The 25,087-nt window shown below is 40.8% G+C and overlaps 3 protein-coding genes across 3 annotated transcripts; 1 reads left to right on the plus strand and 2 right to left on the minus strand.

Annotated features, from left to right (window-relative positions):
- Positions 1–288: 288 nt before the first annotated feature.
- On the minus strand, positions 289–15,716 carry si:ch211-1i11.3 (mitogen-activated protein kinase kinase kinase 5). The gene is made up of 28 exons (XM_019267149.2): positions 15,208–15,716; positions 14,973–15,112; positions 14,024–14,211; positions 13,715–13,883; positions 13,337–13,443; positions 12,977–13,147; positions 12,696–12,808; positions 11,986–12,145; positions 11,662–11,812; positions 11,429–11,533; positions 11,056–11,105; positions 10,433–10,528; positions 8,341–8,425; positions 7,914–8,047; positions 7,040–7,167; positions 5,849–5,985; positions 5,624–5,729; positions 5,378–5,535; positions 4,845–5,046; positions 4,464–4,629; positions 3,953–4,118; positions 3,591–3,767; positions 3,401–3,506; positions 3,030–3,270; positions 2,634–2,746; positions 1,238–1,332; positions 1,053–1,129; positions 289–910 (listed from the first exon to the last, which is right to left on the minus strand). The coding sequence occupies exons 1-28, from the start codon at positions 15,545–15,547 to the stop codon at positions 814–816; spliced, it is 3,978 nt and encodes a 1,325-aa protein (XP_019122694.2). The 5' UTR covers positions 15,548–15,716; the 3' UTR covers positions 289–813.
- A 985-nt stretch (positions 15,717–16,701) lies between these two features.
- snip1 (Smad nuclear interacting protein) lies at positions 16,702–21,283 on the minus strand. The gene is made up of 4 exons (XM_010731642.3): positions 20,951–21,283; positions 19,620–19,764; positions 17,680–18,221; positions 16,702–17,572 (listed from the first exon to the last, which is right to left on the minus strand). The coding sequence occupies exons 1-4, from the start codon at positions 21,109–21,111 to the stop codon at positions 17,314–17,316; spliced, it is 1,107 nt and encodes a 368-aa protein (XP_010729944.2). The 5' UTR covers positions 21,112–21,283; the 3' UTR covers positions 16,702–17,313.
- A 1,522-nt stretch (positions 21,284–22,805) lies between these two features.
- Positions 22,806–25,054, plus strand: dnali1 (dynein, axonemal, light intermediate chain 1). Its single transcript, XM_019267225.2, has 6 exons — positions 22,806–23,028; positions 23,789–23,925; positions 24,000–24,169; positions 24,306–24,484; positions 24,755–24,919; positions 25,016–25,054. Exons 1-6 carry the CDS (start codon positions 22,948–22,950, stop codon positions 25,049–25,051), a joined length of 768 nt encoding a protein of 255 aa, XP_019122770.1. The 5' UTR covers positions 22,806–22,947; the 3' UTR covers positions 25,052–25,054.
- The last annotated feature ends 33 nt before the right edge of the window (positions 25,055–25,087 follow it).

A 25,087-nucleotide genomic window follows, 5' to 3' on the forward strand; every position in this document is an offset into this window, starting at 1 on the left:
TGGAAAAAACTAATCAGGTATGTGCTCAAACGCCTTTTTATACATGTGAAATGTTTTTCGCCTCCTGCTTTATTCCCCAATGTTCTGATCCTGGCCTTTCCTTCCCCCCTTTTATTTTCATTCCTAGAATGACACACAGACAGACAAAGTCGCTGTTTCTAAGGAGATGTCAACATTGTGAAAACAGATGAGGGAGCATGTGTGGAATTTTAAGATTGTTCGACACTTCCTCACTTCTTCCAGCCTACGTCATTCCCTCCCTGTTACACAGATAACAAGCGAGTCTGAGAGATTTAAGATTCCTGTTTATTGTCGGTGTTAACAGGATGTACAGTACAAATACAAATAATCCATGTCCCCTCCCCAGAATGCAGAAACATTCGTCTTAAATACACCATCTCCTCAATAACTTAGGTCCTGCTAAGCTTTCTGTAGATCACAGTAAAACAGCATCATCAGAAGGCAGCATTAAAATAGCACTGAACGTGTTTCGTTCACAGACAAACCAATACTCCACTAGGCAGTTTCTTATGAAGGCATACTTATAGTCCCACTAGCCCTGAGGAAATGTAAAATGCTGGCAAGATCTAATTACTAAGTGAAGACTTTTTTTTTACATTGTACCTTTTATGCACAAAAACTGGAAGAAGCAGTCAGTATCGTTTAGAAAAAAAAAATACATTCACAGTTCAACATGTAAGCCAAATCTATCCTGCTTTGCATCGGTCAGTCCATCGCTGCCTCTCTTCCACCAGATGACACAGGACCAGCCTGTCAATAAATCTATCCTTTAGTGTACAACATCAGCAGGCATTAAAGAAGAGTGTCCTCGCTGTCCTCATTGTGTGTGCTGAGCTGGGTCTTCCTGCGAGCATTGATGGCTGCCCAGATTCGACACAGCATGCCACCTCTGAAACAGTCATTTTGGACAGATTTAAATACAGACACCAAGAGGCACATTGTATCTTTTCAACACCACCATCTGAGGGCAATCCCTTTTTACATTTTTGTAAGGACTGACGGTGTGAGGGTGATGCGTGGAGACTTCTCACCTTATTCCACAGTACATTAAGTCATCCCTGGAGGCCATGTAGAGGAGACAGTCCAAGGTGAACTCATGAGAGAGCAACTAGAAAACACAGATCCCACAGGTGTGGATTAGATAGTGGGTAGATGAGTAATACCAACCAGCCACAGGAGTACAAAAAAAAAAAGGTTGAGCTTTAGTTGAGTTTACCTTATCGATAGTGTCTTGATCTACAGGGACAGACTTGAGCCAGTGCACTAAAGCCTTCACTTCTGGATTAGAGCTTTTCTGTGAAGCCAGTCCGTCTGTAATGCACAGAGATTACAACCATTCAGGCAACCTGGTTCAAACTGTAGACATAATATATCTCACGGTGTTGATGTTACACACATCAAAAACACTTATCGTGTTTCCGCAGGCATACTGTATAAGCATTACTCAAAGCGGCGAGTCAGGTCTGAGCACATTAGGCGATGATCCGATCGTCCACGCCTCTGACACAAACCAGTCAGGCAGAAATCCAGAGCCTGAAGCTAAGGCGTGGTGGGAATTGACTGGTACGAGTGTTAAGAAACAGCAATGAGAATTGTATAGTGTATTGGTAATCCGAAGGGGGCTTGGCCCCTTGATGCAACACTTGTCATGCTGCAGCTTGTGCGGTTAATCATCAGACTATAGGCTCAGCTCTTCCAAAAACTCACGTGACTGGCAAACACCTTTAGATCCATAAAATATCAATGTAATTTATAAACTTTAACCAAATGTCCTCTATTTTAATTTGGTATATTTTCCAGACGTTACATGAAGGGGAGGATCAAATCTTGGTTTAGAGGTCTGATGACGACACCTGACCCAGATCAATTAAAATATAGAATATAAATATTGCTGAATGTTTGTGAACTATATTGATTGGTTTTGACAGACTAAAGTCGCTGATGAAAAAAGTGTATTTCAGAGGAGGGGTGAGGGGGCAGATTGTAATCAATGCTGCTCGTCTCACCCTTCTATCCAAGCATGTAGGAGAACCGACGCTGGCCACGAAACTTGTGAAAGACCCTATCTAAAGACAGTTTTTGGTTTTTCTATCCTGGGCTGCTGTAGAAACTTTTGTAGATTTAAAAAAAAGGGCTTATTCTGAAGACACAATGATTCTTAATTTCAAGTGATTATACACTAATAAAAACATAGACTAAGCAAAGACCGGACCTTTAATACAAGATATGAGATTTTAAGGTAGGTGGGTATATTCTAAAACAGCTGTCTTTTTAGTACATAATTCATGTTTCCTTGGACAGCGTTTCCTTGCTGAAGCACAGTGGAGGTATAAGCTCTGTTAAATCACATACAGTAGCTGGGAGAAACACTGCCAATAGCTGCCAACATGATTGTACAAATTCAGCCTCATAAAAGCTTTGGCTAATTTAGGAATGCAGTTTTGCACAGAAAGAGGACTGTGAATTGTTTTTTTTTACAATGTAGCTGAGCTACCTCCTCTCACTGACCCACAACTTGCTCACCATACAGTACATATGATATGTACGTAGACTTTTCTTAAATCAGTCAGTGTTCTTGTGTTATCTACATGGATGTGAGCAAAATATATTACCTTCAGTGACTGCTGCACTCTTCAATGCATCTATCTGTTTCTGTTTCCTCTGGACAGAGTTCCTCAGTAGCTCCTGGTACTCTCTTTCCTTCTCATTCAGCTGACTCAGCAGTCTGAAACAAAAAACAGCCACCATCACTCAGCAGAAAGCAGGGCACCTCAAAAATCATATTAATCATTGCACGGAGCCTTGTGTTACAGGTATTCCTATATTTAACACGGCAAAAACAATTCATTAAAAATTCAAAATTTCAGTTTATGTTGCCTTGAAAACTAAATATTTCACAGATGTGACAAAAATGAAAACTGCAGTCCATCACACAATCTCAAAAACCATTAAAAATAAAGTTACAATATGAGAATAAGAGCTTCATGTTAAAGAAAACTAAATGCTACCCTCTGGTCTCTAGTCGCAGGTCTCTCAGTTTCTCACTGAGAGGACAGTTGGTGTTGAGTTCTGTGGGGTAGGTCGGGCTAGTTGTGAGCATCATCTCGTTTGTGGGTGTCGTCTGCTGTGTATCTTCTGGCACCCCCAGCTGGCCAGGGACAAGAAGTACAGGAGTGTCTGGGTCAGCACACTGCTCCTCAGGAGTGCTGTCCTCCACCTCAAATGAGGACTGCAGCTGCAGTTTCAGCTCTGATTCATGAGAGAGAAGGACATCGATGTTACTCCTGCGACCACAACCTGCCCTCTGATATTTGTTTGTCTCTCAAAAGGATTTAACCCAGACTTCTGAACTTATACGGCACATGTCATGAGGCTCTACCTGGTAAGAGCACAGTGATGGCGTCCTGTACTGCCTGTCTTAGCAGATTGTCCAGAGCAAACATCCAGTGAGGTTTCACTTGCTGTTGCCTCAACACCTTCTTCACCTATGTACAGAGCAGATAGTTTAACACAATTGTGAGAAGAGCTCACAGCAGTGCAATCTGTGTGTCGACTCTAAAGTAACTTACGGCATCTTGGAAGCTGAAGAGCACCACCTGCAGGCTGTTCAGTGACACTGAGGCAGTGAGCAATGTGGTTTTTAAGTCCAGCAGACTACTCGTCAGCTGCTTTCTGTCCGGGGAGCGGATGTTGTCTCGCAAGCAGCTAATGAGCTCAGTGATGTGGTCCGAAGTTATTGATGAACCCTTGCAATGCAGTTAAGAAAACATGTATTTTATTGTTTTGTGTTGTATTTGTACAATAAAAAAAAGAATTTAATATACAAACAAAATAAAGTGGAATTTTAGAGAAAAATCTATGCACTGTACATGTTATAGAGGCAGATTTCGCAATGTGTTGACCTATATTTTTGTGACTTTTCTTCACCCACCTGTGGCACGGATTCCTGTATGTTAAAGACGACAAGGCTGATGTAGTCAGTGAGGACTCTGTGCAGTGTGGCTCTCCTTTCACTGTCCTTTCTCAGCATGAAAAGACCAATGCTCTCCTCTGTTGAGGCTGGACTGCACATTTCTGATGGCGAGTCCTCTGGTATGCTGAACAGCAGGGGGCAATGATGGGATCAGTCACATCAGGTCAACAGATAAAGATTAAAAACACACTTTAAAAAGACATAATGTCTCTATGAAAGTAATATAAGTAATGCATCTATGAGAAAAATGATTATCAATAATTTATACATTAAATACATTATTATCTCTTGTTATTTCGACTGTGGCATTTGAACCAGTGATGCTTTACCCTATTTTTTACCTACACAGGATGTACCCACAGCAGACAACCTGACCTGAAACCTCAGTGTGGTTTGCAACTGATGTAAGATCCTGTAGATGTAGATGCACCATGGCTAAGGCAGAGATTATAGTAATACTTGAACTTACTGCAGGAAGCTGATATTTGGTGGGCTCTCTGAAATTTCATCTGCTCTGAGGGCAGAATAGGGCCTCCTGAGGTCCAGAGAACAGGACAGATCGATTGAACCCGAGTATGAATCGGTGTCCTCCACAAGGATGGAGATGGGTACAGACAAGCTGCGTTGGTAATCACCTGCAAAACCCAGTGGGACTGTGGTTAGATATACCAGTGTTCGTCATCTCTGAGACTTACCAAGTTTCATAACAACACTGACTAGACAGATTTCAAAACAGGTATTGTACAATAACAACAGAAGATTTTTTTTTTAAATGAAGTGGGTGAAGAAAACAGAAAAACATGTGAGAAAGAAGAGCAGTATGTGGGTTTAATGTGTACTGAAGCTTCACCGGCAGAACTGTAGTCTTTAGGTTCAGGCTCCTGCGGGGCCTTGGCCCTCTTCCTGGGGGACGACCTGAGGAACGTGTCCATCAGCAGCTCTGAAGCTGTGGCTCTGTCGTCTGGGTTCGGTGTGAAGCAGTTCATGATGAAGCCCTTTGCCTCGTCTGACATGCACTCTGGAACCTTGGGGTGGATCTTAAACATGCCAACCTTGATGGGATTGGAAAAGGAAATTATATAATTTACATTTAGAGAGATTTTGCATTAAAACAGAAGGAAGTTAATATTTAACAAAAGTCTACAGCCAATCTAGTGGCTCTGTGGGAAACTGATATTTTAATGAAATAGATATATCGGGTCGGTAAAAACAAAACATAGCTAAAAACCAAACAAATATGTATCGTCACATCAGCCATCATTTAAAAAACAGTGTTCTACCACTACCATGACAAAATTATGAATATTTCCCAAATTTAGAACTACCCTTCTATGAAAATACCATAAATGTTCATGTCCTAAAATACAGTTTTTCCTTAATTACCTTGAACATGGCTGCTTGAGGACTTCCCAGCTCATGGAAGGGTGTTTTGCCTGTTGCCATTTCTATAATTGTGCACCCGAGGGACCAGATATCAGCCGGCTTCCCATAACCCCGAGGCCCCTGGTCTATAATCTCTGGGGCCATGTACTGCAGAGTTCCTATTAATAAATCATCATAAAAAGTGGTTAAAATGCAACAACTGTAATAAGTTAATAAGTCATAAATGTCTTAAACACTGAATCTTACCAGCAAACGTCTCGGTACAGGGGTTAATCCCTGCTAATCGTTTGGAGGTTCCAAAGTCAGAGATCTTCAGTACTCCACTGTAGGTGTTGATCAATACATTGTCCCCCTGGAGCACAGACAAATGACCTAAACTGAGATGTTTCACTAACACTACTGTCTTATACAATAAAGTTAGGATGATATTATACTAGTTTGTCCTACAGAGTCCCAGGGTCCTTTGCTCACCTTAATGTCTCTGTGGACTATTTGATTGTCATGAAGGTATTTGAGCCCCTCGAGGATCTGTTTGGTGTAGAAGATGATGGTGGCTTCGTTGTCTTTCAAAGGGCCCCATTTGGAGCGCAGGAGAGATGACAAACTTCCTAGAAACAGAAATGTAAAATGATATGAGGCTATATCTGGCCAGCAGCCTCCTGGGAAAGCTGTTGCTGAGGGTGGTGTTTATGGTCCAGTAGGGGGCAGTCTTCCCTTTGAGCCTTTGAAACAAAAAACAAAACACTCCAATTCTCACGTCATGAGACACGATGCTGAAGGAGTGCCGTTCTTCAGAAGTGAAGTTACATCATGGCCCTGACTCATTGAGTCATTGAGGTCATTAAAGATGACATGGCACTATTGCAAAGAGTAGGCTGTTCCCCAGGAAAAATTCAGACTAGAATCAAATGTTTTTTGCTAAAAAGAGGTCACTTCTCACGTTTCTCAGCTACATCTGGCAATAGATGACCAAACTGCTCACATATCTTCAAATGTTTCTCTGAGAATCACACCATTGTTTGAAGACATTATTCCCCAATGAGCAGGATGTCTTTGGATCCACCCACTTTTTAAAACTGGCTTCCAGTTGATGTTACACAATCACACACATTGCAAGTCTGTACACAAGGCAGACTTCCTTAATAAAAGTAACAAAGCTATACTGGGGAAACGGCAGAGGCCAGGCTTCCTGACATTGGTGATTCCTAAAAACAAGAGCATCATTCTACTAGCACGTTCCTCCTCTTCCTCTTTTTTTCCGGTAAAAGTATGAATGAACATTACTTAATCTAAAGACCTAACATTAATATGACAACACATTTTTTGTCTGTTGATTACATGAGTGCAACACTGATGTATTATCCTGGGCCACTGTGTAATGAAAATAAAGCAGAATCAAATGACTCACACTGTCACAAGTTGATGTTTTCTGTTTTAGTGTAGCCAGCAACTAATTTTAGACACTCTCGGGCAATTCTATAAAGACAGTCTCCTGTTTTCGAATGTTTAAGTTTCAGACAGCATGTGTTATTTTAAACAATCTTTTAATATGGATTTTTCAAATTATTCTATCTCAGACAGTGTATGTATGTGCAGAATTTGTGCAGGAAGTCTGGTGATAGATAGTAGAACTAAAAATATTAGAAGTTTAGGGATTCATACCTCCGGGTACCTCTTCCATGAAGATCTTGATGAAACCATCCTGACTGACAGAGCCCAGGTATTGGACAATATTTCTGTGTTTTAGCCTCTTGTGCAGCGCTATCTCCTCATGGAGGGGCTGGGAGTACCTGTGAGGGAGAAAGAGAGAGAGAGAGGAATAAAACTGTAGCAATATAATACATCATCCTATATTATTTTAAAACATGCAGAGTCGTAAAATAAAAACAGCTTATTAATAGTCAGCAAGAACATGAACATATCTGGAAGTTACATAGCTAAATTCTCGTACTGTGCATGATTTCCTTTCCTGTACGTAGTTTATATGCATGTGCGTTTCATATTAATTGCCACATTATGTCATGTGGCAGCTGCTATTGCGACACATTAGAAGTGATTTTCCCCCCTCCCTCTTTCTGGTTTCAGTTACTAGGATCTTCTCTTTTTTGTTGTTTCACATCTGGACTGTCACTACACTTGGAAGTAATCCGACACGTTATTTCCAGTTTGAGTATTTAGTAGTACAGCTTGATAAGATCAAATAAGAGCTGTGCTGCGTCTTGAAAACATCAAGGTTTGGTAAATGCTTAAAAAGTGATTTAAATATCACATTTCCTTTGATGGAATCCTTTACACAGCAGTATGAGCCTAAGCTCTCTGTGCAGATTATAGAGTAACAAACAACCAGTGACGAATATAAACACCCATCCATTTCCCCAAAGCTTCCTAAAGAGCACAGGACAGCACAGCATGCCAGTGAGTGTCATCTCTGCCAAATCTTTTCCCGTTAAGGGTATTATGGAAAAAAATATTCATGTGACAAACAGTGCCGCTCTGTGCCTTCCAGTAAGACAGTGTGAGTGTTGGTTTCTCATACGTGCTGTCCTTCTCGGGGATTTCCTTGATGGCGATGCGCACTTGATTGCTCAGGTCCCTCCCGGCGTACACCACACCGTACGTCCCTTTACCTAAAACCACCTTGTCTCCATTCTCGTTGGTCTCATAGATGTACTGAAGATAGAATAGGATTAGTGAAAGAAGGAGCAGGCAAGCACAAGTAGCAGAGGAGAGAAATGTTAAGAGTTAGAGAACAGATACAAATCTGAATTTATTTATTTATTTACTCAAACAGACGCTAAACCCAGTGCCAAATTGTGTGGAAAATATGACCCTATGTTAAAAGGAATGTTTTTGATAATCTGATTATTTATCCAGGAATTGCAGTTGTTTTCCTACTTGTTGGGACAAGTCAGACCCAAAATAGATCCCACTCTGCCTCAGAGGAATGGCGTACACTCACTGACCTCTAGTATTCCTGCAGTTAGATGGTTCAGGTCCTGAGCAGGGTCTTCAGCTTGCTGGAGCAGGGAGTTCACCAGCTCGCAGAAACTAGTGAGGGAACATCGTCAGAAGACATTAATGTAGATGACATTGTGCTCTTAATGTGGTTGAATTAAGTTTTTGTGGATATCAGTAAATACCAACATCAAACGTGCCTGTGGAAAGAATGTACCCATAAACATATGCCCAGTATGTTGAAGTAAAATTTGTGAATGGGGTCAGATTTCACTGTGGAGTTTCTGAATGCTAGTATCAGTAGAAACCAATGTTGTTATGAGTAGGATGCACACTCAGTGGAGTGAAATGTCATGCCAATACAAGTTGCCGTCATGCACGCAAACACATACCTCAGTTTTTCACATAATTTCACATTATGGTCAATTATGACGGAATTTTAATTACAACCAGATGTTTCCTCCCATGTATTCCTCTATTTTCCCTTTGGTCTCATATTTGGTCATATTCTTGTATCTTTGGTGTCATACACTAAATTAAGCATAATCTTTTTAAAGAAACAACAGAAACACTGACAGCAAGCAAAGCTAGCAACAAAACATGAATGTATACAGTGTCAGATTTCTAATATCATTCAAAATTGGCTTTATTGGGAAGAAGATGCACTCACTAGATTTGTTAAACCTACACACAATGCATATTTAACGTAACATAAACACAACTTTTGCTTGTTTACAAGAGAACTCGGTGGGGCACCTTTAAAAGATCAGTTGACTGAAATCACAAAAAAACATTTCTACCAATATTTGCTGCTTACTTTCTCCATGTAACCGTGCAGGTTTCGCAGTTCTCCTGTCCCAGATTTTAAATTAAATAAATGTAGTTAAAAATGTTACTTGCTATTTTTGTTTGAGTCGTGTAAAACTGCTTTGAGCACCAAAAACAAAACCTCAAATTGTATTAAAGTAGCAGCAGACGTTTAGCAGCGGATAAGTACGCCTTGTGGTGTCTGCATATCTGTATTGGCAGAAACCACGAGATTGATTTGAAGCTGTGATATGGGTCAACGGACTCAAAAGATCTGTCATTGGGGATTTCCTAGAAGGTGATAAAGGAAATATGACTCATAAGCTGTGAACGTTGGCACAAGTTGTGATGATGTTTTATTGATCTTTGGAAAATGATATGCCTATTTAGAATTTGACTGGGTCATGTTTACCACTTTGTTGCGTCACATCTTCTTTTACACAACACTCACACACTAAGTGTCTGATGAGCCCAATTGTTGTTATCTTGAAAGTGGAATGTTTTCCGCGTGGTTGCTTGATTTAGGATTTCACCTGTTCAACAGTTGAGGGGCTCCAAGGTAAGGCCAATCCTGAAAAAGACGTAGTCTACTTGGCAGCACATATCGCTCCAAAACCTGTATATGCTGTTCAGCATTAATGCTGTCTTCACAAATGTGCAGGTTACCCATCATGCTATTTGCATTAATGCACATCCATACCAGCATGGATGCTGGCTCTTGAACTGTCCACTGATAACAAGCTGGATGCTCTGGAGCCTGGAGGACGAGGCGTCCATGATTTCCAAACAGAATTTCAAATTTCAATTCATCAGACCACAGGAGAGTTTTCCACTTTGTCCAAGTCCATCTTAAATGAACTCTGGCTAACAGAGGGCAGGGCTGTTTCTGGTTTGTATAAAGTTTCCTTAATTATGTGACTAACTTGTTGCCAGTTAACCTTATTAATTATGAAATGATCCACCATGATGATGATGGTCCATTCTTTCTTTCTAGCATTTCACAACATTTCCGGTCTTTTGTTGCCACTGTCCCAACTTCTTTGAAACGTGTTGCTGGCTGCACAGGGGTACAGGGTTGTACATTGCAGTCACTCCTCCAGACTCCCTACTAGACTTAGCCTGCCTTTTTGTTTGTCAAACTCTCATTATCTTCCCGCGCCCTGTACTGATGGTCTCTTCATCTTTATCTAGCCAGTCGGTAAGCAAGTAAATCATTTTCTCTGCCTGGCACGAGCACACAGAGACACACACAAACTCCGCCCCTGTTTCTTGGCCAACTTATTCGCCACTCACCCATTACAGTGAAGCTCAGAGGGGAAGCAGAGCTGGAAGTCATCTGAGTTGTAGTGGACATACAGGAAGCAGCTCCGTTCATCGATCTTTGAAGCACTTAATAGGATACAAAAAATGGAATAAAGAGTTTAAATGACACAAATAGTCATAATGCCTCATTTATCTGTATAGAAAATGTCAAAAACTGTGACACTTATTAAAACAAACATGCTTTTCTGCTCCAGGCAAAGGTTAATGTTTGCATGAATTAAGTGAATTACAAAGGGTATCATGGAAATTTATTAGGCTGATGGAAAGCAAGTCCCAAAAAAAGGTGCTTATCATCTTTCCCCAAACATAGTGAGATCTGATAAAGTTGTTTGTTTGCTGTGAACCAGCAACTGACTGTTTTTGTGTATTTGCCGAAAATGATCCGGAAGGTAAATCTGTCAAAACCTGTATAGCCTGAGAGGAATCAACAAATACAAAGCAGAGCCTAAAATCATATTGGACTCTTGAAATCTGACAGACAGCCAAGGTTTCCCAGACAACCAGTATGTTTTGGGCCCTCTGGCTTTGCTGCAGGCTTCGACCACACCCAGAGCTGACAGCAGATATTTGAGAGGCGTTAGCACATGCTTTACCTCACTCCCCGAATTGCAGAGGCTGGGAAAGTCCACTGGTGTAAGCCTTTCTGTAAAATCAAGGATGTTATTAAAACGCAGGATAAAGACGGCTTTGAATGCATGTGCGTTACACGGGACAGAGCAGCTTTTATTTGCATGTACGCCTGGCAGAAAAAGAAAGTAAAACAGCACCAAGGCATGGGGTAAAGAACACTCCCACACAGTCACCGGATTAAACATTGACTGGTCCATAAAATCACTGAGAGAAAAGTTGTCTCTTTCTGTTATCATGCAATTTATTCTGCATTGTGTGTGTATACAAGGTGTGTGTACAGGTATTCAGATAAGAAGGTGGCTCTAGGGATGGGGGCGGGTGGAGTTGTCTACATACCTTTAAGGTGGTTACGTGTTTCAACTGGACAGTGCGACTTTCGTCCTCCTCGCTCACACACACAATAGCTGGTTGGAGAACTTTACTGGGCTCCAGAATGAGCACCTGGAAAGCAGCGGATCAAAAGTGGTCTCTTTATTTCCTGGCCATATCCCTCCATGTTGTACTACAGTAGCATGTGTTAAGCTCAGTCCCAGTTTATGTTACTGTTATGGTTATCCGTGTGGTCTTACTGGGCAGCGGTCTGTAGAGACAGTGGGTTTACAGGCCTGCAGAAGCAGCTCCATCCAGAAGTCCACAGTGTCCTGTTTAGGAGATTTCACCTCAGGCACCTTGACAACTTGGCGGTACAGGATGAACGTCTCCATGATGGATGCCACATACCTGAAAGAAACACGTTAAACTCATGAATCCACATTGAATGAGTATGGAACAAGAATCCTTTGAGTCCTTTAAACTAAAATGCTGCAAACTGAATCCTGATGATGATTAAACCCTGGTCTGCATGATTACTACTAATCAAGAACTGATGCTTCTTAAGCCCGATTGGATCTCACCAGATTGGGGCCTTGAGCCTGTAGAGTTTCTCAGAGGCTTCGATGACTTTCCTGTGTTCGTTCGCGAGGATGTTTGCTCCGAGGTAGAAGCCTACATCCCAGTACTCCTTCATCTTCTCCAAACTGCCCTTTCTACCCAGAAGAGTGCTTAAAGTCACACCTAAACACCAACATGAAAACACAGAGCAAAAACATTCATTAACAAATTCATATCAAATCACTTGTATACATTTCCTTACTGTGAGCTCATTAATCTTCCAGGGTGCTGAGCCCGAGCAGAAACAATGAAGCAATATAAAGCTATCGTGTGCACACATGCCATGTTCAAAATAAGTCAATAGGGATGTAACACCACACTGATACTAATCCATAAATCAATTCTAAAGACTATTATGTGCTCGTATCAGTCCTGAGAATATATCATGATGTGGATTGTGAAATTAAGTTCAAGTACTTTATGAGTTTAAGTATGTATTAGTTAGCCCTTCAGGTAGCTGTAAAACTATTCATTTCAGCCATGTAGCAAGAAGAGTTTATAGTCATTAGAACATAGAACATTTCAATTATAACCAGATGTGGGCCTAAAAATATAAATATATTGTTTTGTTGTTGTTGTGGTGAGATTTATACCACTACATCATAAAGTGTAATGTATAAGTAATATAAATTTTATGACATGGAATCTAAAAGAATATCAAAACATTAAGCACCAATTTTACGCAGCTCAATGGAGGTTTCAAATTCATGGCCGGCTGCCATCAGGAGGACCACAGTGTTGATGCCTGAATGCAGAGTTGGCTCTGTCTCAAACGCTTTTCCATACCTGACAAATAATAGAAAGACAACACTGGTGAATTATGCTACAACGCTGACAGGTGGCCGACAAAAGTCACATCAGAATAATACAAACAAACCGCAAACACGCACAAGCGATCAAAAAAAAAGAACTTTTAAGAACTGTAGTGACAGACACAGACACAAATGATTATACCAATAGCAGGCCTGGTCTCTGCTGCCCTGATCTTTGAACCCAGAGCACATGAACATGTCTTTGTAGACCCGTCCACACAGGCAGTAGACGTCCGATGCCACCTTGCCCCCAGACTCCACAATCGGTAGAATTAACTCCAGAGCCTTAGCGCGATCTCCAGGACGATTTCTCCTGATAAAGATAACATCAGCTGTGATGAGCTTGGTCAGAGCTTGTTATGTCTTGCATATACTGTACACACTAGGCAAATGAAGGCTGCAGGCTGAGGTTGTTGCGCAACACAGTGAGCTGAAACCACAGAATTACAATAGTTGAATTATGATGAAAACAAAATGTGAATGGAGTAGCAGCCGTCGGTACCTGTTTAGAGCAAATATATAATGGAACTTGATATTCTGATGTCTTGCTACCATACACATGGGCAGGTTGTTCAGAGTCTCCACCAGTTTAATTATGGAATCGTAGTCCTGAGAAAAGAGGGTGCAGGATTACAATGTATTATTTACCATTCTCTCATTTGACACCAACATTTAATACTTTGTGTTATTACAACATTAATTACTAATAATCATTCAACCCATAATGGTCGTTTATGTTTCCATCTACACGCACGAGTGACATATAATCTGATCCTGGGTTTAAGTTCATTGTGACTCTTGCAGATTTATATTTGTTACTTGTAGCTCTACACCTTTCACACACTCCATGTCATCTTCTCATGCACACATAAACACACACCTGAATGTCCCTGTAGGACAACAGCAGGTTCATGACTATATCAGGCGTGAGCAGCTCTACGCTGTCCAGGCGTTTCTGGATGCGGCTTAACTCGTTACTCAGGTCTTGGCCGCTGAACCGCTCCCGTGCCATGCGAATCTCATGCCTGATCGACTCCCGGAAGTACTCGCTGTCGGCATAAAGAGCAGAGGGATCATAAAATCCCACACTTTCAGCTTAGTGATGGGGACAAGCTGTGAGATACAGCATGAGCAGGTGTGTGTGAAATCTGAGATGATAATATGTTTGGCAAAGCAGTTTATGTCTGACCTGGACTGAATGTGTACATTGTTCAGCAGATGCACCAGCCTCTCTACCAGCAGGGTCAGCAGGGGCTCCAGTTGGAAACTGGGCTGCATCAGCTCTTTGATACCAGTCATCATTGATGCATCACAGGCAAACACTTTGCCCTGAGGTGACACCACGTATGGGATGAATGTGTAACTTCCACACTGCTCCTGAAAGAAGATGATGCACGGTGATATTATACAGGGACAGTATGCCAGTATTTTTGCTTTAAACACTTAATTTCAGTTCAAATACAAACTATTTGCTTTTTAAGAAGGGTTAAATCTGTTCTGAATAACTTAAGAAGCCTCTTGGATACAAGGTGAGATATCTACATGGGATTACAACTAAATCCACTTGTCCCAGATGACTTGGATGACTGAGAATCTTCGCAGAAATCAATTTGCTCCTGGTGTCAAACAATCTTTGGCTTTTACCAGACATAATACCTCCTTCGTCAAACCCTTATATCATTTAATGTCAAACCTTTGTTTGAGATTTCCAGCTGTGAGGATGTCCTGCTTTCCATAAATGTAATTTAGATTTCTGCGCCATCAATCAGACGTAGACACTTTAAAACGTCGCCTTTAGGTCTGGAAATAGCGATGGCCACTGAAATTCTTACATCTTCTTCCAAACAGATTAATCAATAATGAAAAATGTTGCAGCCAAGGCTTGGATCTACATGCTCAGAGGCCCTGGGACAAAAATCAATCATCAACCCCTATTGGCTGGATCTCGCTCCCAGTGCTTGCACACATCCTAGTGTCATTTAGCAAAGAGCTGCAGAGAACAAACAGTAGCCTTGTGAGAGCAAATCTTGGTGCATATTTATTTTACACTGACAGTTTATATCCCAGGGCTGCAGCCCAGTGTTCATCACATTCTTTAATAATAACACACAGGGGTGTGCGCATTGCTCATGAGTTACCTTTATAGCCTGTAGATCACTATCTTGCTTGTAACAGTACAGGATTATGTTATTGGTCATGCTGAAACTTTCTCTCACTCCGAGGTGATAGAAAAGGGAAGGCTGGCAGAAAGTGTCGCTCATCTCAACCACAGCTACATCTGTTGGAGGAATTCAAAAAGCTTCGGGTCAGTGCGCTGCATGTGCGTAATGCGTATCATCCAATTTACTCTGCGGCCAGCGTGCCTGCACTTGCCTGCATTGTAGAAACTATCCAGGATGTCTGTGGTGCCAAGTGATATTCTCTCAAACGGGATCGTTTTGAAAACGGCGTGTGCGTCCGCGCACGCTTCCTTCAGACATTTCAGTGATAAGTTCTCCTCAGTCTGCGGCACGGACGCGTCCTCGTTGGCAATGTATGCCACGGATACCGCTCTGGTCCGACTCCGTGGGGACATGACCTGTTTTCCCGAACAGTTGGCTGCGCTCAGCTCTATCGCCAAAGAGTCCTGCCACAAACTTCCAGCAGACACCCACACTGGATCTTTCCTCTTCAGTTCGTGCAGGCTCATGCGCCTGCGCTCCGACGTGTACATGTTCGGTTCTTATTCTGGAAAACTTAATGCAGGGGGAAAAAACGCCATTAAAAACTGCAACAACAACAACAACAACAACACGGTTGCTTGTTCTTGTTAATTCCCCCAGGTGTGTCGCCGCCTCCACTCGCACCACATCCACTGACATTCCCGGTACTCCCTTCCACTCGACCCGCCCTCCTCTGCTCCGCCCGCTGACATTGTAAGACCGAAACTGGATGCCACACATCCAGGCTCGGCTCTCTCATGACCTCTGCTGTGAAAAAACTATTATTCATTCAGCTGGATCACTTATGACAAAAATGATGCGGTGGCTCTTTGTGCCCCAGCCACTTTTAATGTCTTTCTTTTTTTTAATAGAACTAAAAATAATTTATTCAAAATACGAGGTTCAGTAAATAATTGCTCCTTTATCTTAATGTATAATAGATCTAGTAGGGTGAACACAGGTGTTACCAATGATACTAAGCTGAGTTAGGGGTGCAATAAATGGAATTGAACCTTAAAGGTCCAGTATGTAGGATTTAGATGCATGTAGTGGTATGTATTGCAATCTCCTCACATCACCCTCACCTTCCTAATGTAAAAAGAAGAAACAACACTTGAAAGGCCCTGTCTAGAGTCTGAGTATCCATGGAAGAGGACCCGCTCCCACTGTAGATATAAAAGGCTGTTAAGTAACTTTTTTTTATTTTATTAAAAAGGTTTCTTTTTTTCTTCTTAAGATTATTTTTTTGGCCCTTTATGCCTTTATTAATAGTACAGCTGAAGATAGACAGGAAGCAGGGGGCAGAGAGAGGGGGAGTGACACGCAGTAAATTAGCCGTCCGATGCAGGATTCAAACCGGGGCCAGCTGCAGCAAGGACTATAGCCTCCACACATGGGGCGGCCGCTTAACCCACTACGCTACCGACCACCCCATTAAAAAGGTTTCTTATTTTTAGGCGATTATACATGCATAAAACATAGTTCTGAAAATTATATATACGTAGCTGAATCTTATTCTGAAAATAGAGGTCTCCGATCTCCGATACCTTTAAGTAGTGTCATTTGAAAGATCTACTATTATGTCTTTATGGCTGCTGTGAAAAGGGTCTATTAGTAGTAGAACATTTTAGAATCACACACACACACAAAAAAAAATACACACAGCTCCAAATCCAAATTTCCACTGTCTTTATTTACAGTACATAAATGAAAAATTCTGCTATGAATGCTGTGGGCTCTGAAACAAACAAAAATAAAAAGGGGGAAATTCGTAAATACACACAGCATTTTTTTCCCTGCACTACAAAGCAATAAGCAACGCTTATTAAAACACGACTCTATCGAGTTCACATTCCACGTATCATGTACATTGACACATATAGCCCCGGACATAGACGAGAGATTAGCCTTGGTGCTGTGATCCAAAAATATATAATGAACTATCGTACTTAGGCAAGATGTCTTTATCTGGCACCAAGCACTTTTTTTTTGTTTCACTGTGAGCATTGTCAGATGTGAAATCAGTCATGCATCACAAAGACATTACACAACCTGAGAATAGGAAGTCTCCTTTGAGACATTTGTGGCAGGTTTAAGCAACAGTTCAGTAATTACATAATATACAAACCAGCTTTGTTCCATTGTTTTAATAAAGTCCCATTAATTGTTCCATTCCCCGCAGAAACAACTTTTTGATAAACACTGAGGATGATGTCATCTAACCTGAATGAACTTGGGCGATACAGTTTTCATATATATTTTTTAAAATGGGAGCAATTTACTCATCAAGGCCCTCGTCGTCTTCTTCCTCTCCCTGCTTGGCGTCCACCTCGGTCGTGTCTGAGAACTCGTGCAGGAGGACGTACTCGCGGCTGCTGAAGCCAAACTTGATGACGTCCTTTTCTTTGAGCTCGTAGTAGCGCTGGGCATCTATGCGCTGGTTGTTCAGGTAGGTGCCGTTGCCGGAACCCAGGTCGATGATGTAAGGCCTCACCCTGCGGCCTGATGTGCCGTCTTTACGCGTAAACTCCACCAGTCTATAGAAAAACAAACGGAAAAGGTAGACGTGCAGGTGTAACGCAACAGAGTGAAGTTCAAAACAAAAACAGAGTAAAACACCTTAGCTGATGGTAGTTAATCTTACCTATACTGGAACACTGCATGTTGCTTGGAGCAGGATGGGTGGTCGATGGGAATATCAGCGATTTTTCTCTGCCGCCCCAACAAATAGGCACTCTGTCTGTGAATGTACATGACTGGAAGGGGTTCGTCATTCTTGAACGGGTACAGTCGCCATCTGCGCTTGGGAATGCGAGCCTCGGGCGGCTCGTTGTATTTGATCACCACCCCCCGGAATGTGTTTGTATCTTCTGTTAGTGCCCCCGACAGCTCAAAGTTGGGCTTCTCTTTCTCGACAGGCGGGTCATTTGGGTCGTCTATCCCTCCCTCAGACCCTCCAAAATTCTGCTCTTGGTTTTCTTCGCGCCGCTGACGGTTTTCCCTGCGCCGCTCATCGTGCTGTTGCCTCTCGGCTTGCTGGGAGGCGAGCGCGCCGCGCTCTCTGTGTCTGTCTCCGCCGCGGTCTCTCTCCCGCGGTCTGTCTGACTCCCATCTGCTCCGTCTCTCCTCTGGCTGGTCATTTCTTCTCCTCCGCTCGTCACCACTAGGCCGATGTTCATCCCGTTCCTGAGAGATATTTGTTAGTTAAAGGAAGATTATTAGTCCAAAACTTTTTGTACAGGCGTTAGCGAGACAGTTTATATTGTATTAAATCTGGTTGGAGTGACACCGCTCCAACCAAGCATAAGTTACTGTAGTTACAATGACAGCTACAACAATCCAGTTGATAATACATTACAGTTAATTACCTCTTTAGGCAGCTGTCACATGATAATACCTCTCTCTGCCATCTGTAGCACAGCCTGTTGGACTCAAGTTAGAATGACAAAACCATTCAGGTTGTCATGATACCAGAATTTTAAACTTTGATATAATACTAGTATTTAAAAAAAACATTCATGACCTCTTGATACCAAAAAAAAGGAATAAATAAATAAATGTGTGTTTCAATGTTGGTTGAGTTTTCCTACAGAATGACTATAGTTTAACTATAGTGGTTTTTGTTATTTTATGTTTTAATACATTACCATATTTCTATTTCTCATGTCACTAGTTTATTTCTGCATCTTATTTTAGGGTTTACTTACAAACTACTTTAAACCGCTGGCCTTGCTTTTTCCTTGTCTTTTCCCCCCTAGATCCCCTAGAAAGTGACATTTGTATTTATTTTGTTTTAATTTAATTTAAAGCAGGTCTAGGATATATAAATATCGCAAGTGTATCAAAACATGCATACCACAGAGCCCATATTCAGAAACTGTGCCTATAAAAAGTCAGGATTTCAAAATAATTGTGGTGTGACAACTGTACATCCATCGCACTCAGCCCTGCCCCCAGCCCAGTCCACCTGTACACACTGTCTGGTAGACAGTGCGTCAGCCAATCAGAAAAGAAGCTCGTAAATAGTGAATGAGACAAAACACAACACAAAACCCGAGAGAGGAAGTGTAAAACTATATCGAGATGGGTGTTTTTTTAGCACTTAAAACCACAGATATATATTATCTCATGGGTGGCAAAACCTCAAATAAACACACACACGTAAAATATGAAACCTCTTAGAGAAACAAATGAACAATACACAATAGAGCTCCAATGTACACCTAATAAATCACACGTCTATCAGGATCAGTTCACTGGTGTCAGATGACAAAGGTTTTAAATCACTTCTCAAAACCTATTTGTATTAATGTACAAAGCGCCTTTTCCAACATGTCCTATCTATTTTATTATTGTCATTGTTTTACATGTTACTGCGCATCTTGTTCTATTATATTTTGTATTACTTTTGTGTCATTTTAATAGTAGCCCCTGAAATGTTTTAATCTTAATTCCACTCTGTAAAGTTTCTAACTTTTTGAGAAGTGCTATAGATATAGATAGTTCATGATTGCATGTGAATGATCCTGTAGACATGTTCCGATCTTATGTCGCACCTCGTTAACAATTCAGAAACTAAATCACCTGCTTTATTTTGACATCGGCGCCACGGTGAGGACTTCTCCTGTTCCTCGGCGACCTGCTGCCTCGTCTGGCGGGAGACGGCTCTCTTCTGGCCGGTGACGTCTCTCTTCTGGGCGGTGAGCGATCCCTCGTCCTGGCAGGTGACCTGAACAGTTACATCAAAAAAGACACAAAAACAAACGACTTTAGAAAGAAATTCACACAAAGGCCAAACTATTTAGTCACCTTGCTTTAGTTACCTTGCAGTTATTATTTATATCATGGTCACTTACTTTTGTAATATTATTTATATGATGGTCACTACTCTTGCAATATTATTATTATCTGTATCATGGTCACTTTCTTTGCAATATTTCTTAGAGGGCACACATAACCCCCATTTCAAAAGCCTTGCACTGGTTACCCGTTAGTTTTATTGGTTTTAAAATCACTGAATAGTCTGGCACCGACCTACCTTTGTGACATGCTACAGAGGTATGTACCAAGCAGGTCCCTCAGATCCTCGGCATCTGGACTCCTAGTTGTCCACAGAACCTCCACAAAGAAGTTTAGTTTTCTGGAACAGCCTGCCTATGGATCTGAGGGACTGCACCTCTGTAGACATCTTTAAAAAACAACTTAAGACATCCCTCTTCAGCCAGGCTTTTACCTAAGGTGCCATTCACTGCTGAGTTTTTATGCCCTGATCACTCCCTGTTACTTTTATCTCTGGTTCTTATTTACTGTACAGGTCATATCTACTTTTACTGCAACTGTTCTTAAATTATGCTTTTTATCCTATAGGTTATTTCCTTATTTGTTTCATTGTTGTAGTTTTAACTTTTTCTTTTAATTTCTAGTTTTTCATGTTGTTGTCTATTTCTGTTTTTACTCTGCTCTGTGAAGCACTTTGGGCTACAATTCAGTATGAAAGGTGCTATATAAATAAATAAATAAAGTTGAGTTACACTATGGTCACTTTACATTACAATACTCTTTTTATATATCATGTCACTTTTATCCTCATACTTGTCTGTTTGAAGGTTGTTTTTCGTGTTTATTGTAGGTTATAGATATTTCTGTCTGTTTGTTGTGGGGTTTTTTTTGCCTTTTCTACTTGTTTCTAATTCTGTAGTGTATGCTACACTTTCCTCTGCTGCTGTAACAAGTTAAATTTCCCCGTGTTGGGATAAATAAAGTCTAATCTAATCTATAAACGGAAACAGGACGTAGCAGCTGCGTTTGTCACGGTCTTAGCGGACAGTGAGCTCATAATGACTCACTACCCGACGCTTATGTTGGTTAAAAAACAAGAAAACAAGCGTGACACGACGGCTACGTCGCGATAATACCTGCTCGTTCTCCTCCTCGGTGGACTCGAGTTGCCGCTGGATCTCGACCGGGAGCGGCGTGATGTCTGTGGCCTAAGCGGGCTGAGCTTCTCCTGCTTCACCTTCACTTTGGACTCCCGCTCCGGAGACTCCCTCCTCCTGTGTCGCTTCTCTTTGGTCATTCTTTAAAAAAAAACAAAAATGTATATGTAGAAACAGATTCGACCTCTTGTTGGACTTAAAAACGCATCGTTGACCGCGTGAGAAACAAAACAAAACAATGTGGCGACCAACTAACTCCAACTGTTATGCTCCACTTGCGCACTTCCGTTTCCGGTTGGTGAGCCGAGAATTTATGTCGCTGCTGCTTAAAGGTTCCGGTGTCGTGCCAGAATCGGATTTTTATGGCCTTTTGAGCAGTAGTAGCGCAAAAATATTTTTTTTTTGGGCTTTTCTCTGGTTTAAATGGTTATAATATGCAGATACACACAACTGTATTATAATGTAAGTATAAGCAAGGGCATGTGTCCTCGAAAGTTTAACATTTAGTTGTTATGTCCCTAGTTTGTTGCGGGGGATACGTTCTAAAAATAACCCGCAATAAACGAAATCCACGAAGTAAGTTTTACAATTATTATACACAGTACTCGAGTTGAGGGGGGATGGGGGGGGGATGGCATCCCCCCTGGGGGAAAAATGGTCAAACTCATCCCTCTTCTAAAATGGTCATCCCTTCTTCCATCCCTTATGGCATTTTATCAATGCATGTGAAAATTACTTAACATAATGTTAATGTGTTAATATTTAACACTGGAAATAGAATTACCATTCGACATTTAGGGGGGCTCTATGATAATCAGCCTATTACCTATGTTTTAAGGCCATAAAACCCCTAACCACACACTTTTATACACCTTTTTTACACGTGTTTTGTACAGTACTCCCTTGGATGCAGAACCTGTGCGGTTCTCCTTTAGCCAATTTAGGACGCAGAACACAATGCGCGTTCATACTGTACAGTACGCTGTAAAAAAAAAAAAAAGCATGCAAAATTACACTAAAAAAATCTGCGAAACAGCGAGTCCACGAAAAGTAAACCGCGTTATAGCGAGGGACAACTGTAATTATTACAAATGTTGTATTTTGTAGCGAAATCAGACGTGATAGACATGTCTCTATGTGCTTGGTATGTCTGATGACTTTGTTTAGCTCTGTCTTTGAAAATTAAACTATTATGAATATGATTTATTGGTGGGTTTTCAATGAAGATTAATAACTTTTGCAATGATCCTCGTGACTCTGCATTGTTTTGTTTTTTATCTGATCTGGGCTCTACATAGCATTTGCCTCCCATGTTTGAATGTGTTTTGCAGTTTTTACCTGATTAAGAAAAGGGCACAGAAAACTGAATAACACACTCAATATATTAGGAAAACATCCAACTGGTCGGTGTAGATGTTGGGGAGAGAGAAACAGAGGAGCATGTGATTGTTGCTTGTCATGGATATTAAAGGGAAGAGAGGGAAGACGGGAACAGTGGAGAATAGTGTCAGAAGTATAATAGAATGTGAGAAATTTAGAGAAGGGAGGAAAATCATAATGGGACATCTTGTTTTAACTGGGTTAATAAAAAGAAAAAAAAGGAAGTAGGAAAGAAGTAAAGTCCAGAAGAGGGCAGTATATGCAACAATAAGGATAAGGATTAAACATCAAAGAAGAAGAAGAAGAGTAAATTAAATTCACACCGAATTAAAAAACTAAAGTTATCTCCATTTGTTGTGCGGATTAAATTATATTTTTTATTAACAGTGCAATAATATCCTACATTTGTGAGCCGCTGATTAAACCCGAAAAAAAAAAAACTACATAGAAACGCCACAACGCTGTTGCCATGACGACGTAAACAGTGAGCACGAACTTTGTGACAGCGAGGCGTCGATATTTCTACAACAACAGGTTTCTGCTTTTACATACAGCTTTATTATTGTTTTTAAAGTAAAAAAGAAAACATACCGACAATGATTCCACCAGCCGAGTCTCTCCTGAAATATGAAAATCCAGTTTTGATCAGCAAAACCACAGACAAGAAGTCACCGAAGGTGAGTTTAACCGAATAACACCAACTGAATATTTTAGTTAACGTTACCTGGATGAAATCACTACAAAAGAGAGAAACTGATTTTTTATTATTTACAAACTGAAGAAGAAAGAAAAACAACTCAACTCAGTTATAGTTGATGTTTGTTGGATTATATTTTCTATATTGTACATGTAACATGACACTAAATACTTTGGACAGTAAACAACTGCCCAGAAAGTTTAATAGTAAACCTGAGTCATTGATGTTTTTTTGTTTTTTTTTAATGAAATAATAAATATATAATATTCATTGTTTTTATTTCTATAGTATTAATTGTATTTATCTAACAGGTGATACAAGTTATACATTATACATTTTCCTTTTTTAAACCAGTTTTTAATGTTGTATTCTTGTAATTTGATACTTTTATGGTTATTTGTTTGTTTCTGTTATGCTGTCTTACTTATATTTATATTTATATCTATTTTTTGGAAGGTGTCCGTGGGTGACAGAAAGAAAGGCACCTATGAAATAAAATATATTATTATTAAATGTAAATTAATACACCACAATGGTATCTATAAAAGGGAAAAGACTAGGAGCTGTAGGTGTTTCTTTGTCTTTGTTAACATGACAACATCTGCAAGATTGCTGTCATTACTGTCTTTTCTTCCACATGGCGCAGCTTGAATATGAAACAGCTCTGCCAATGTATGTGTGAGTTACAAGGCAGACGTTAAGTCAATAACATGTGTGACATCAAATACTTTTCACTACAGGGACGCCCTTTGAGAGTGAGTCCTCAACAGCCTGCCAGCACAAGCCCTGTCCCACCACCTCCCAAACCAAAATCTGCCACTTACGATGCCACCAGGCAGGTAAATGAGGAGATCCTGAACGCCATCCTCCCACCCAGGTATAGCTCTTCCCGTCTACAACAGCAACAAGTTCAAACCATGCGCTTGTTTATGTCAAATTCTGCCATTGCAGGGAATGGATGGAGGGAAACCAACTGTGGGTGCAGCAAGTGTCCAGTGCACCTTGTACAAGATCAGATGTTATTCAGCTAGAGGAGCTGCTGGATATAAAGATACAGCAAAGGCAGGCCAGGAACACAGGAATCTGTCCTGTACGCAGGGAGCTGTATTCCCAGTGTTTTGGTAAAAAAAAAAATTATATTTGAGTTTTTAATCTTTATTAGGCTTCTGTATCCTCCTAGATTTTAATGAAGGTACATTTTCATCCACATTATCAACAACACCCTGTCTAACTCACCTAATTTACCATTTCTTTAAGATGAGCTGATCAGACAGGTGACCATCAACTGTGCTGAGAGGGGCCTGCTGTTGTTGAGGGTTCGGGACGAGATTCAAATGACTATTGACGCCTATCAGACACTGCTCGAAAGCAGCGTGGCTTTTGGTATAAGGAAAGCACTGCAGGCCGAGCAGGGAAAGGCTGACATGAATAGAAGAGTAAGGACATTTATGATTTACAACTAATGACATACAGGGGCACAAGCACCCAAAAATCTGATTCTTTTTACAATTAGTAATTCAAAGATAAGAGATTTAATTTGCCATTCATCTGAAGCTACGAGAGTGCATTTATGGACTGTTTTTCAGTTAGGTATCCAGCAGAGAGCACCATTACTCTTTAAGAGTTATTCTAAACTAAGGATTGTGGTAATGCTCTTTGTCTTGTTTCTGGAACAACCTTACAAGTGTGTCTTATTACATACCTAGATTTCTGAACTGGAGAATGAGAAACAAGATCTGATGAAGGAATTAAACGAACAGAAAGCTCAGCATGAGTCACATGAAAAGAGAGAACGTGAAAAGCGACAGATAGAAGAGAAGAAGCACAACGAAGAGATTCAGTGTCTTAAGAGAGCCAACCAGCAGCTCAAGGTGACACTTTGTAATTATATACCAAAGAAAAATATCTTCATTCAAATTTAATACCAGTCATACCCATACTAATTTCAATGTTTTTTTTTTCTTCAGAGCCATCTGGAAGAGATCGTGACACCAAAGAAGTAACTTCGAAAAACAAAAAAAACAAGTTTCTCTGTACAG

This window comes from Larimichthys crocea, chromosome XIII, assembly GCF_000972845.2.
Source record: "Larimichthys crocea isolate SSNF chromosome XIII, L_crocea_2.0, whole genome shotgun sequence".
Lineage (NCBI taxonomy): Eukaryota > Metazoa > Chordata > Actinopteri > Sciaenidae > Larimichthys > Larimichthys crocea.

Coding starts and splice junctions, on each gene's coding strand:
- si:ch211-1i11.3 (XM_019267149.2), bottom strand. CDS start 15,547: ATGTACACGTCGGAGCGCAGGCGCATGAGCCTGCACGAACTGAAGAGG. Junction 14,212..14,972: donor GTGATCTACAGGCTATAAAG/GTAACTCATGAG, acceptor ATCTTCTTTCAG/GAGCAGTGTGGAAGTTACAC. Junction 3,271..3,400: donor CATCACTGTGCTCTTACCAG/GTAGAGCCTCAT, acceptor CTCATGAATCAG/AGCTGAAACTGCAGCTGCAG.
- snip1 (XM_010731642.3), bottom strand. CDS start 21,111: ATGACCAAAGAGAAGCGACACAGGAGGAGGGAGTCTCCGGAGCGGGAG. Junction 19,765..20,950: donor CCGAGGAGGAGAACGAGCAG/GTATTATCGCGA, acceptor GTAACTGTTCAG/GTCACCTGCCAGGACGAGGG. Junction 18,222..19,619: donor CCGATGTCAAAATAAAGCAG/GTGATTTAGTTT, acceptor AATATCTCTCAG/GAACGGGATGAACATCGGCC.
- dnali1 (XM_019267225.2), top strand. CDS start 22,948: ATGATTCCACCAGCCGAGTCTCTCCTGAAATATGAAAATCCAGTTTTG. Junction 24,170..24,305: donor GCTGTATTCCCAGTGTTTTG/GTAAAAAAAAAA, acceptor CATTTCTTTAAG/ATGAGCTGATCAGACAGGTG. Junction 24,485..24,754: donor AGGCTGACATGAATAGAAGA/GTAAGGACATTT, acceptor TTACATACCTAG/ATTTCTGAACTGGAGAATGA.